The sequence below is a fragment of the Rhea pennata genome, chromosome 8 (genome assembly GCF_028389875.1).
Source record: "Rhea pennata isolate bPtePen1 chromosome 8, bPtePen1.pri, whole genome shotgun sequence".
Taxonomy (NCBI): Eukaryota; Metazoa; Chordata; class Aves; order Rheiformes; family Rheidae; genus Rhea; species Rhea pennata.
This window is the reverse complement of record NC_084670.1, coordinates 1,124,776-1,137,843: the sequence shown is the minus strand read 5'-3', so window position 1 is coordinate 1,137,843 and position 13,068 is coordinate 1,124,776. Positions and strand designations below refer to the sequence as shown.

The 13,068-nt window shown below is 52.8% G+C and overlaps 1 protein-coding gene across 1 annotated transcript in view; it reads right to left on the bottom strand.

Annotated features, from left to right (window-relative positions):
* The window catches only part of NEGR1 (neuronal growth regulator 1), a 293,574-nt gene that overhangs the window by 47,850 nt on the left and 232,656 nt on the right, over positions 1-13,068 (bottom strand). The window contains exons 5-6 of the mRNA XM_062581060.1: positions 5,063-5,183; positions 421-572 (exon numbers count right to left, since the gene is read on the bottom strand). Coding sequence (XP_062437044.1) covers positions 421-572; positions 5,063-5,183 — 273 coding nt within the window. The remainder of the gene's footprint in view (positions 1-420; positions 573-5,062; positions 5,184-13,068) is intronic.

The window sequence follows — 13,068 nt, the reverse complement described above, 5'->3', positions numbered from 1 at the left end:
GCGGGCGAGCGGGGCCCGCGCGGCGCTGGCGCAGGTCACCTGCTGCTGCCCGAAAGGCAGCCAGGCTTTCACGCTGGGTACAGGAACACCCCGGAGACCCAGCACAGCTACTCGGAGAGGACAGATTTTGTCATGCTAATTCCGTCTTTACACCACGACCGTGGGGGGTGTTTTTCATAGCTCCATAAACTGTTAACGCCCCCACACGCCTCATCGCCTCCAAGACAGAAACGCTTCCACAGCCCAGAACCAACAACCGCGTGGGTGCTATTCCCCACCCCTGAGAAACAGGACGGCATTTTCTCGGCATTTTGTTCTAAGAAAAACAAAAAACGAGGCATACTGATTTCGTTTCCTTTCGCTTCCCGGGAAGCGGAAGCAAGCATCCGTGCCCGTTTGCCGCAAGTCCGCGCTACTTACGGTTGAGAGGCAGGCTGGCATTGGTTGTCCCTAGCTTGTTGGCAGCGACACACGTATAGTTGCCAAAGTGCTCCTCTGTCACATTGGTAACAGTGAGAAGTGATCTCGTGCTATAATTTTTAATAGTAATTCCTTGTTGACCATTGATCAGTCTAGAAGGCAAAAAGAAAGCTGCTGTAACTCACAGAGCGCGGGCAGCGAGGCAGGTAGCTCGAGCGCGGGGGGGAGAGCAGCGGCCCGGCCCGGCCCGGCCCGGCCCGGCCCGGGGTCAGCGGCACACCGCCCTGCCCGGCGTGGGGCCCCCCACGGCCCCGCGCGCGGCAGCGGCCGCGTACGGCTCGAGCAGCCACCGCCTGCCTTTCAAGGCGCTCGGCAAGACTGGGAAGCGGGGGGCCGTGAGTACCGTCCTCAGAGCACCCCTGCCTCTCCAGCGCTACGTGACTGCTTGCACACCCGTGCACCTCTAACCGACGGCGCACGGCGATTAAGCAGCCACAAACCCCAACCACTTAGAACTGTGCCTATAATTCATTTTATAGGCTTCCATAGCAACAAATTGTAGCCTGGGAAGATGTGCCAGAGCAAAACTAAATTCTGAGGTGGCAACCAAATAACAAAGCACGCGCAAAACCAAAATCAGCGTTCTTTCTACTGGATTTTATTTCCCTAACTGTGAGCTTTCTACTCCACAGTAAAATTTCATAGGAACTCTGCAGCTTTTTGAGGCTACTTCCAAAATCCTGCTGGGAATGCTGCCATCATGCTGGCGCAATGGATGCTGGCTCCGTGTTAAGTTGTGCCAGGGTGGGTAAGCTGCATCTAATCAACAGCGAGATGAGAAAAGTAACCGTGTTATTAAAATGTGCGCTACACTTATTACTCACAGTTCTTATATTTCACATAAACAGGGCAGTTTTGATTTAAATATACAACTTCCATTTGTTATAAGACAACATGGAGTCATATATCCTGCAGGTGAATTCAGTGTTAGCACTCTGTCTAAAACCACTGCAAGTCTGTCATCACTAATCATCGTTAATCGGCCCCTCCGGCCCCTCCGCGCGGCCCAGGGCCGCTCCCGCCGCCCCGTGGGACGCTCGCCCACGCGGGCCCGCTCTGCTCCCGCCGGCAGCCGCTGCAGGCAGGCTGTCCGTTCACCTGCCACTGCTTTTCAGGCTAGACCGTCCGCGTTTAAACCTCTAAGGTTTAGCTCACTTTTTTGCTTGGAAAAAGATGGTGTCTCAGGATTTCCACCATGCCACAGACCGCGTGCCCAGGCAGAGGCTACAGGGGCACGAATCAAGGAGACAGGGCTGCTTAATCTGATCCTCTCCCCTCCCCGGGCGGCTGGAGGGCAGTGCCCCCCGTGATGCCCGTGTGCCCCTTGCCCTCCAGCCCTCCTCTGCGCGGCTCCTTTCAGCGTCTGGAGCTGCTGGTGCATCTTGCTGTGAATCCCAAAAGCATAAAACCGAAAGATGGGATCATTTTCCCTTTGGTGTCCCCGTTAAGCAATGTCTACACTGAAGAAAGCGGAGTCAGACAAATGTGCATATCTATAAGCCACATAATTCGTGGACCAGGGAATCAGCATTAGTTAGCTTAAACTCAGTTATTTTTGAAAAGTTCTAATTGCAATTATAAGACCTAGACGCTGTTACTTTCAAATTAAATCTTGACTTCTGTCATCTCTGCTCCCAGGACCCTTCCTCCCCTGCGCGGCACAGCACCGTCAGGAACGGCTCATTGTAATTCTGCCCACTTCTGCAGAAACTCGGGAGTCAGCAGAGAGCCGCCATCCTCTTTCCTGCAAGGAGTCTTTGCCAGTTTGGGACAAACATTTCTCTGATTTTAAGATGCTTCTATAAACCTTTCCCCAAAACTTCCAGCCCCTTTTTAATGTAATTGTGTATTTTGGGTTTCTAACCAGGACATAAAGCATTTAAATACAAAGACTCTCGTGGACGCCGTTCTGCAGCTCACTCCGTTTTTCTCTTCCCAGGGCTGCGCGCGCCGTTACTCTGGAGCCAGAGCTACGGCAGGACGCGCTCGTCCGCGCCCCGCATCCGGCGTCTCAGCGAGTGCGGAGTCATCCGTGAGCCGTGCAAGGGCCTCTGTGCCGAGGCGCTGCTCTGGGCAGAGAAAGGGCTAAGGGACCAAACGGCGGGCTGCCCTCGAGCCCCCGCCTCGCCTTCGCGGCACCACCGGGAGCGCTCAGCCTCCCAGCCGCTGGCCTCAGGAGAGGAGCGCGTCCCACGGCTACAGCCTGGGGCTTCAGCCGCCTCACTCGGAGTTTGCTGGGGGAATACTGCAAAGCACATCTTTTCTAGCAGGCACTTAAGGAAAGTTAATGAACGGCAACTCTTGTGAACTTGATGACTAGGTAGAATTAGTTCTGCTTTTTGTCTTGCTGACCAGTAGTTTAACCGGGTGCAGTTTGTGACTGCTTTTATTTTCAGTTTTAATGACGATTTTACAATGAGATGACTCTAGGAGTCTGGAAATGCTACTTTTTGTTCTTACTTAGATCAATGTAAATCAATGCAGGCTGCAGATACAAAAGGTTTCATTATTTCAGATGCTGAACATATACTTAGGATTTCACGTCTAACTCTCACTATTCATTTATTCAAAAATTCATCCAGATCCACAAAATAATTGGGTCCCAATCCAAGACTAACCCATGAAATTTGGATTCTCTCTGTTCTGCTAGTGTAGCAGGATGTGAACTCCCACTACATACATTTAGTGTTGCATTTTGTTTGCAAATCATCTGCAGGATAAGGTGCGTGCTACTCTGAACTACCTTTGGAAGCTGGTATGTCTCAGTTTTGCACAGAAACAACGAATGGGCTCTCCAAGCCTCATTCTGTGCTGGTTTTCCAGCATCCAGAGGTAAAGGGGAAACCCTGGAAGAAAGAATAGTACCTCTGTGTCTTCCTCTTTCCTGCGACTGTAGAAGTGCTGGAGGCTCAGAGTTCCTAGTACCTCTGAAGCCGCACACCTTTGCACGTCTGTAAACAATCGCTTAGCAAAGAAGGACGTACCATTATATGGAACATAATTGCTTAGTGACAAATACTTGAGCATAAGCCACTAAAAGACAGTGTGTTTCCTGGTGATGAAAGTATGCCTAGCCTCAGGTGACACGGAGCCAGCACAGGGAGGGCAGATCGTCGTCGGCCCGAAACGCTCCGCTCTCGCGGCCCGAATGCGCTCCTCGGGAGAGCAGCCGGTCCGCGTCTGAGCCGTGACGGGGCTGGCCTCACCGGAAACAGCTAGCTGAATCCCGAGTCCTGTGGTCTGTATTAAAATCTGCTCTACTGTACTTTTCATAGCAAATATGTTCCTGCTACAGCCCCCTCCCCCAACACATCTACAGTATAGCATGGATCTTTGGAACAAGGATGAAGACAAATTTCTTCAACAGAAGAAAAATCTTTACTGCCCTATAAAGATCAATTATACTGTTTTAGAGACTGCTCTGGACTATGGCGAAAGCATGATAGTTACAAGCGTTCTCAGAAATCACGATGGAAAACGAGCGGCTAGCGCTGCTAACGGGGAGCAGCTGGCCACGGAGAAATGAGCTGACAGATGGGTTTCTCTGAAAAATGGTCATTAATATTCTATGTCAACTCCCAGGCTTAATGGATGTTAGAGCTGAGAAATCAAGCGCTCGGAAGCCAGGAAATTCCAGAAGCTAAAAGGTGTGTATGCACATTTGCTTAAAAGGGACATTAGCAGCTTCGTTTTGCTCCAGTATTTAAACTTAACAGAAACAAGCTCTTAGATAAGCTAAGAGCTGTAAAACAAAATTTCCTATTAAAAAAATCTACCTAGTTAATGAGCTGCTCTTAAAAATGACGATAATCTCACAGAGCAGCCCGACCCGGCACTTCAGCCTGCGAGGGCGGCTGTGTCGGGAAGACGGAAACGCGTGGCCGCTTTCAGGGTTCGTGCTGCCAGCCCCCTTCTCGGATGCTCTGAGCTGCAGAGCCAACGGACCGGGTCAAAACCCCGGCCCGCGCGTACCCGCGCCGACGTACCACGGCCCCGCGGGCCGCCCAAGGCCAAACTGGCGTTAAGGTTTGGCTGAGCCTCTCGTTAACGAATCAACCTTCCCGCACCCCAGAGCCTGGGTAGCACAGCTGGGAAGATGCTCTAGAAATAAATCCTTTCTTTTCGTAGAACCTTTCTGTTTTTTACACTGTAATGGCTGTAATTACTACAGCATATTTAAACCTCTGACTTATTAACACAGCTATGATCGTTACGGCTCAGCGAGGGGCAGTCCTTTAACGCCTCGCTTACGGGCGCGGAAAGCAGGGCCCGGGAAGCTAAGGGAGCCTGCCGGAGGCCGGCCCCGCTCAGCCCCGGCCCTCGCCGCCGGCCCGGCTCGGCGCTGGCAGCGGGCTGGCACGCGCCTCCCTCCGGCTGCCGAGCAGGCGGGCCCTGCCGGCGCCGGCGCCGGGGCCTGGGGCCGCCCGGCCCGGGGCAGGGCGGCCGCGGCGCGGCCCTCCCGCGCGCTCTCCCTGCGGGAGGCTGTTCGCCACGGTGGGGCGGAGGGCAGCGCTGGCGAGCCCAGCGCGCTGCCGACGCGTGCGGCGCGCCTGTGACCCAAAGGGAAACGCGGGCTACTTACTTCCTTTCTCCTCTGTACCACTCAAAGGCCGGAGCAGGAACTCCTGCGCCTTCACATCTTATCAGGCCATTCCCTCCAAGCATCACACCACTGGACTTAAGTTCCTGAATTGTGGGGGCAACTGAAAAAAATTGTAAAATAGATATTTGAATATGAATACGGAGACTGTTACCTCTGTTCCTCCTGAGCGCGTTTTACGTTGCTCTCGGTCTGGCGCACGCTCTCCAGCCTGACTCGCGTTCCCCTCGCCTGCTTCCAGCCGCGCCACGATCACCCCCCGTGCAGACCTGCACGTCTGCCTACACCCGAACCGACCCACGGGGAACTGCTGACCGCACACTGAGAAATGCCTTTTTTAAGCCGTGCTTTAATTAGTGACTCAGTGCAAAGCATACCCGTGGAGCGGCGGGCCGGGCGGACGCCGGCCCGTGGCGGCTCGGGGAGGCTGGCTCCGAAGGCGCCGTCGCCCTCGCGCCCCTTCTCCCCCAGCAAAGGGCAAACTTACCTTCACGGCCACGAAAGCGTCCCAAACCCCACAGAACGAGCATGACTTTCCCAGCATTACACTGGATACAGATTGTTTCAGCAAATATCCTTTTTTTTTTTTTAATAGCAAACGTTTTAAATTTACAGCTATGGCTATAATATAGGAAGCGACTGTCAACTGCTCCAGTTGCCACAGTCCAACCGTAATGTTCTAATAAAAAGCAACATATTCCTTGGGAAAGAGGTTAATAAAGGAGAGGAGACCAAACCATTGCCTTCTTCCTGCAATTTGTAAGAAAGTTTCTACTTTTAGAAAGTAATTGATGTGCATCATAAAACGCTATAAAAACAAACCTACAGAACTTATAAATAAAAATCTGTTTATATTTTCCCAAGCAGTTCTCCAGATGTTGCTTTAAGGTGTTTGTGCACCTGCAAAAGGCTCGTTCCTCCTCAGCCCCGGCGCGGGCCGGCCGGCTGCGCTCCCGCGCCGCGGCTCGAAAGCCGAGGCGCCCGCCTGGCGCCGACGGGGTGCCCCGGGTTCAGGGGAGCCCGGCGGGGCGGCTCGGAGGGGGCAGGGCGCCGAGCCGCTCCCCCTGGCCAGCCCTCCCCGCAGAGCTTGCGTGCGCCGGGGCACGCGGCGGCGCCTCGGGCGGCAGCAGCCGCCCCCGCAGCTTCCTCTCCCAGCGATCACGCCCGAGAAGCCCACACATCTATCCGCTCCCCGCAGGCAGCACCAACATTTCAAGCACATGATAAACCTGTAAGCAATTTGCCAGGCTCCTTCCCCAGAATTTAAAATGCATGCCCAGTATTACGGAAAGCTGCTCCAATGCATATGGGAAGAAAACAAGCTTTTTTATTGTTTCAACAACGTTGCTCCTCAAAAATAACCCGGGACGTATAGCCCTAAGTCGTCCTTGCGAAATGCAGCAGTGCGTGTGGCCGAGGACTGGGTAAAACAGCTTTGCGCGAGACACCTCACGCGGAGGACTCCCAAAGCTGGCCTCCTGTCAAGCTTTTGCGCCCTGTCCTGTTTAAAAAAACAATAATAATTGTGCACTGCATGTTCCTCTGTGGCAGAGCTTTGTCTTTGTAAACAATCCTTCCTCCTCCGCACGAAGCACAGCAGGAGGCTGCCAGCGCAGCAGCCGCTGCAACCCGACCTGCCGCGCTCGCGAGGCGAGACGTTTGCCCCGCTGGCGCCTGCTCCCCGGGCGAGCGGCGCCGCGGGGCCCCGGGCCGCCGGGTGCCCGCCCGTGCCTCGTGCCCCCCGCGGGCGCCGCGCCGGCCGCCACGGAGCCGAGCCGCCGCCTGCCGCGGAAACCCGCTGCGCCAGGCGCCCCTGCTGCGGGTGTGACGCGCTGGCGTTGCCAGAGTTTCTCCCGGCGGGCTGCACGCGAGGGAGCCATCGCACACCGCCGCGGCTTCCCCCACGCGTCAGTGGCAGCGGCAGCTTCGGAGGGGCACGCTGCAACCCCCGGGGACGAAAGGCGGGCACGGAAACCCTGCGGCGGGCTCAGGCCGGCCCGGCCCGCCCCGCTCGGCGCCGGCGCTGCGCCCGCAGCCCCGGGAGAGGTCCGGGCGGCGCGGTGCCCACCCCGGCACTCAGCTGTCCTCGCAGCTCCAAGGCGCTCTCGTCGCCTCCCTTCCGAGCCGCTGTGCATTTTATCCCAGGCGATGGGAAGAACAGGACTAAATTTCTCTTTGAAGAAAGATTTTACCTATTTAAAGACCTCTCAGCTCTGACTCCTCACTTCCTTATCGAAACGAGCTCGGCTCTTTCCCTCTGTTCTCACAAGCCCCCTGTCCAAAGCCCGCGCTCGCTCTTGCCGCGGTGCGTGGGTTCCTGCGGCTCGTCCCCACGCCGCCCCAGCGAGGGGACCCAAACCGAGACACGCCGCTCTCAGGAAGCGCCGCAGAAAGATTATTCAGCGTGATCGACCCACGACATTCTTGTACATAAAACCCATGAAGATATCCTGCCATCGCTGACTTAACAACATGCGTTTTTCCCCACGACTCCTTGGATTTTCTGTGGCGTTGCTGTCAACACAGGATTGCCCGTCCTGTACTTGTGCAAATAACGAGCCTGTGTGTGTATACTAGCTCACATCTGCCCTTTGTTGGTTATATTTTACTTTTTACAACCATTCTTCAGTTTTTTGATATCATTTTCAGATGCTGTCTGCTCCAAAAGGCAGTTCCCTAGCACCTACAAGTGTACAAGCAAAGGCTTGAGTTCTGCAGAAAGACAATTTCCAGAAGTATCACCCTCAGACTTTGCACCTCGTCTGCTCGCCTTTTAATGTTTTAATACATGCAGAACCTCTCCAGTAATAAATTTAAAAATAAAATAATGATTCATAAAAATACACAGTTTGGCAATGTTTTTTTCATCTGTACAAGAAATCACTCAAATATCAAGTTATTCTAGTCATAAAAATTCAGAGTAACTTTTAACAGAGGTCTGCAGGCGCTCAAAGCAGCAAGCAAACCTGAGCGGTTCCCGCAAGTGCCGCCGCTTCCCACAGGTGCGGCGGGAACCTGCCGCCCGGGACAGCCTGCGGGCCAGCACCGCGCCGCGGACCGCGCTCCGGCTGGGCCGCGGCCCCACCGCGCGCGAGCCCGCAGCGTGCTGCCCGACAGGGTGCCTGGCAGGACGGAAAAACTCTGCTTGTCCACAGTTAGTGTGCAAAAGTCACAAAAAACCCAGTATTCTCTGCTCCAAGAACCCCCTGACATTACAGCACAAAACTGAAGACAGCTTAAAGTCACCTTTCTCTTATATTTTTCATTGCCAGGTTCTTTCTTGTTTTCCAGTATAAAGAAAAACTGTGCAATGCAGGCACATTTCTGGTGGACAGATTAGTAATGTGCTGCCAAGAGCCTATCCGATCCTCCGGCTTTCATTATCGCGGAAGACTGAATAGCTCCAGACAAAATTAGAGCTCTAAATACCTGCTGCTTCTGGTTGTCAAGGTTTGTTCTGGAGAGGAAACAAGACAAAGACATGCTAAAAGATCCTCAGACCTCGAGCAATTTCATGTATTTTTAAAATGTTTTCCCAATTAGTCAGCAAAGACTCAGTTTTGAGAAGGCATTCATAGTTCGATCTTCTCATCGCCGCCCCTCTCGCCGAAAGGCAGCACACGGGAACAGTCCGGATTCTCACGGGCTGCATTTTCTCATGCGTAACAGATTTTGAGGTGATAGTAATGAGAAAGGATATCACGTGGATCTAAATACAGGCGGCTCGGCAAGAGGAAGCTCACCCGTACGCCAGCGAGCGCTCTCGTGGTTGGAAGCTCAGCGCTGCCTCTCGCGGACCAGCCCCGCCGCCGGGATGAGCGGGCCCCTGCGTGCCAGCGACGGGCGCCCGGAGCCGAGGAGGATTCTCCTCGGCACCATCCCCGAGCTCCGGAACGCCTTAAACCGAGGCGGCTCCCATCCCGCCACCTCGTTCCCTTTTCCCAGGCGCCCTGCGCCGTGCTCAGGCTGGAGTCAAATTCTCTCCTCCACGAGGAGACGCAGTTCTCCAGCTGGGCGCACACAGGTCTTCAGCAGCTCCTTTCACAACCCCAACGCTCCTCCTCTTGATCCCTAAAATTTCAGCATGAGCTGCAGGACAGACTGCTGAACCGGCCACAGTAACCCAACAGCCCTGCCGCAGACGGACAGTTCCCCGCAGCCCTCCTGCCTGCCTGCCTCCTCGGGGCTTTGCGCCCATCACCGCTGACACGCCGTTTCCACCACGCGGGCGGCTGGCGGCGCCCGGGGACCCCCTGCGCCGCGGCCGCTCGCCCACCTGCTGCCTCCCCGGCTCAGGGCAAGCAGCCGCGCCGGGCGGCCGCAGACTGTCCCGCGGGAGCGTGCCGAGAACACCACAGCCTGGAAGAGGGGACCGCTTGGCGCCATCGGGGAAACAGTCCTGCGCGTTCAGCCGACGGACTGCAACGCCGGACACTAGCAGGTGCCTTGGACGCATCTCGAGGCCACAGCAGGTAACAGATGAACAGACAGGCCCATGTTTAAGGGCTGGACAAAGGTTTAAAAGGATAAAAATAAAGAGTAGCTTTAGTAGAGAAATGCAAAATAAACTAATTACAGCTGGAAAAATCCTGCGGAAGTGGGAGAAGTTTTGGTGAAAGATGCTGTACGAAAGCTTCTGGGCTGCACAGAGCCGTCGGGCAAGGCAGGACCTCGGCAGGTCGCCCTGTAAATGCCACAGCCTCCAAGCGAGGAGCTTCCCAGGTTGGCAAGGAGGAGGGGAGAAGGGCGCGGGCAGGCTGCCCGGCGCGCGCAGGGCGCTTCGTTACAACAGGAGCGAACGCCGAAGGGCGCAAAGCGAGCCTGCGCACGGCGGAGGCGCTCGGTCCCCCCCGCACCTCCTCCGTGGTGGCGACGCACGTCGGATCAAGCCCTGGCCTCCCCTGGCGGACGAGCCTCCGACGCTGCTCGGCGGCTGGCTTCCGCCCCGACCACTCGCATTTGCTTGCGAATTTCTGGGGGAACAGGTAAAACAATACCCGAAACACGCTGGCATTCGGACAGCCAGAGAAAACACACAAACACCCCTCTAGCTGGAACAGGTTTCATCTTTTAACATTTTAATGAGCTTCGGGACTTTTATGCATATTAGTTATGTTGCCCTAATTACTCATTATAATTCTAATGTGCATTTTATATTTAATTACAATGCTTATAAAGATTTGGTATGGACAGTAATTATTATAACTAGCATGTGCATGATTATTATGAGCCGCATTTATTAACTTTTACACTAGCATTCAGTGCTGGTAACTTTTAATTTCACCTTTGTGATTAACCGTATTGTCTGATTAAACTAACATTTTTGTGGCATTAATTGTATATGTCAGGAAAAGTCTCTTATTTTTCTAGTTTTCATCAGATTTTAATCTCACATCCTTACCTACTCTTTTGTTAGCAAAATTGCTCTCTAATGTGTTAAAATACAGGCCTCCAGACAAGAAAATAGGCTTTCTAAGGTCTGTTGACTTAGAAAAAGAGATATGGGCAATTTTCAAGTATTTATTTTTTAATATATTTATCATTTCTTAGCAATAAGATAACAAATTTTTACATGTGAAACAGCATTGCCTACACTTCACATAATAAAGATGGTCTTTCTGATAATCCATCAAGACTCTAATTTTTCTAACTTGCTCAGAGCAGCAACGCTGGCCACTGTGAAACTCTACACATTCCCAAATAACTGGGAATTCTGGATTCTTAAATGCCTCTTCGTATCACAAACTTCTCCAGTACTTGTCAATATTTGAGAGACAGATCTTTAACGATCATCAGGCTAAATAATTACAGAAGCTTATTTTTATTCTCTTCCCAATGACTTACCAAAAAATACCTAATTCAGTAGGATCTCGATATGCAAGTATATCTGTATCTCATATTGCGTACATAAAATTTAAGTCAGAATTCAGTTTGCCACTTGCATTTTCCAGGTGTGATCCAACTATGATGAAAGACAACATCTCTTCTGTGCTTTTCCCCTTCCTATTCAGAATTTAACTTCACAAAACAATGTCCTTTAAACATTTAAATTAAATAATTAAACAACTGTTTAAAAAACTGAAGCTGACTCTCAGAGGAGGAGCATGGTTTCAAGCAGTCCTTCAAACCGTGCAGCTGAGAAGCAGCTCTGCAGGTTGCAGAGGATACCGGAATTTCCTGAAATGGGAATCTCCTTCAGCTGTGGCTAATGGATTGTATTAGAACAGATCATAAAGTCACCGATGAAACTATCACGCAATAAATTTTCCGAATATAAAACCTCCCAGTGCTAAACAGAGAGGAAAGCTTAAAATCTGCACATAACTGTTACGAAGAGCCCCCCTTACTAACACCAGGAAACACTTACTGAATAAGGGGCCAGCGCACAGGAATTCTTAACACCTGCTTTGAGAGGATTTAAGTGACAAGAAAGCAGAGGAAACAGATTTAACAAAACCTCCAAAGAAGCGCACCGCAAACGCCCCGGCCAGTTTACATTTAAAAACGTAAGCAAGCTAGTACGTGTACGAACAGGCCGAAGGACGACTTCCCGACTCCGTCCGCCCGATTTCATGCTACTGTTTCTTCTATTTAAGCCCCTCCATTTTGGAGCAGTTCTTCTAGCTGTCTTCCCTTTAAGGTTGCCCTGTACATGTGTTTTTCCCTCCTGCTAAGGGAGACGCTCTGATGCGGGAGCAAAGCCCAGGCGCCTGCTCTGCCCCGCGCGCTCTCCCTGCCTGACGTCAGCCTTGGTGGGAATCACGCGTGCACGGCAGAGACTGTGCCCCACTGAGCAAAGCACCCCCTTCCCAGAGCTTTCTTACGCTTGCGAAATCATCCGTATGCACGACTGTGCGTGGCACTTGCTATTGTTACAATGGAGCCGAAATGACTGTTCTACAGCGGATGAGCTGAAGTGAAACACAAACGCTTCTTCCTCCATCAGACCGCTCCGCAGCCACGGCGTCGGCACGGGCGAGCGCAGCGCCTCCCGCCCCCGCCGGGTTTGTGCGGCGCGGGCTGCACGCGTTCCCTGCAGAGAGGCGCTCGAGCAGGGGGCTGACGGCGTCGCCCGAGGCTCCCGGGGCGCCCTTCCGCGCGCCGCCGCCAGCGCCGCGTCGGTGCCCCGGCCGGCGGGGCCGAGGGCGGCTCGCGCTCCCCTGCGGAGCTCCCAACGGTCTACACTTTGTTGTAAATACTCACGTATTTATTAATCCTGTTACGGCTGTGAATTCGGCATATGAATTCAGGCAACGTCAGCTGAGTCCGCCCGCCACAGAGTCAGTCAAAGCAGCCTGCGTTCAGGTTTTTGGCTCCAGTTGTCACCCCGCTGGTTTCCTGACTGCACCCTCCCAAGGACTTGCTCAGCAGCTTGAGGGGCACAGCAGTGCCAGACGTGTCCTGTACCCGCATTTAGGAAAGGGCAGCACCCTCGCCCTTCCTCAGCCATCTCCGAAACGATGCCAAACAGGCACGAAACCGATTTACACTGGCACACGGCACGTGCTTCTAATTTAGAGTGAACAGATGCACGAAAATAAATACAGCTATGAAGTGCTCAGTGTTTGGCTTTGTTTGATACAGTGGAGCTTGTTTTAATCTTTCATTGGCCAGCACAGCTTGACTCAAATCCAGCTGAAGTCAAAGTCTTTATATTGACTTCAGCGGGCTTTGGATGAGGCCTATGAAGAGCTGTAACAAAAAAGAATTTCAGAGTTTTCAAAAAAAGAAAAAAAGCTGCTTGAAAGAGAACTAGTATAAGAGAGACAACTGTTGTCACTATAATGCTTCTTTTTATACACTATTGCTCTTACTCCTGTAATTTGCAGGAAAAGTTGTCATCAATACTTTCTCATCAGCAAAGAATGGCTGAGAAGCTGTAATTACCTGTTCGAAAGAACAAACCTCCCGACACGGAATACTATGGTATTGCCATAAACCAGCACCGACTTGGTCTAGTTTGGACTCGAGATATTTGAAGAGGATCC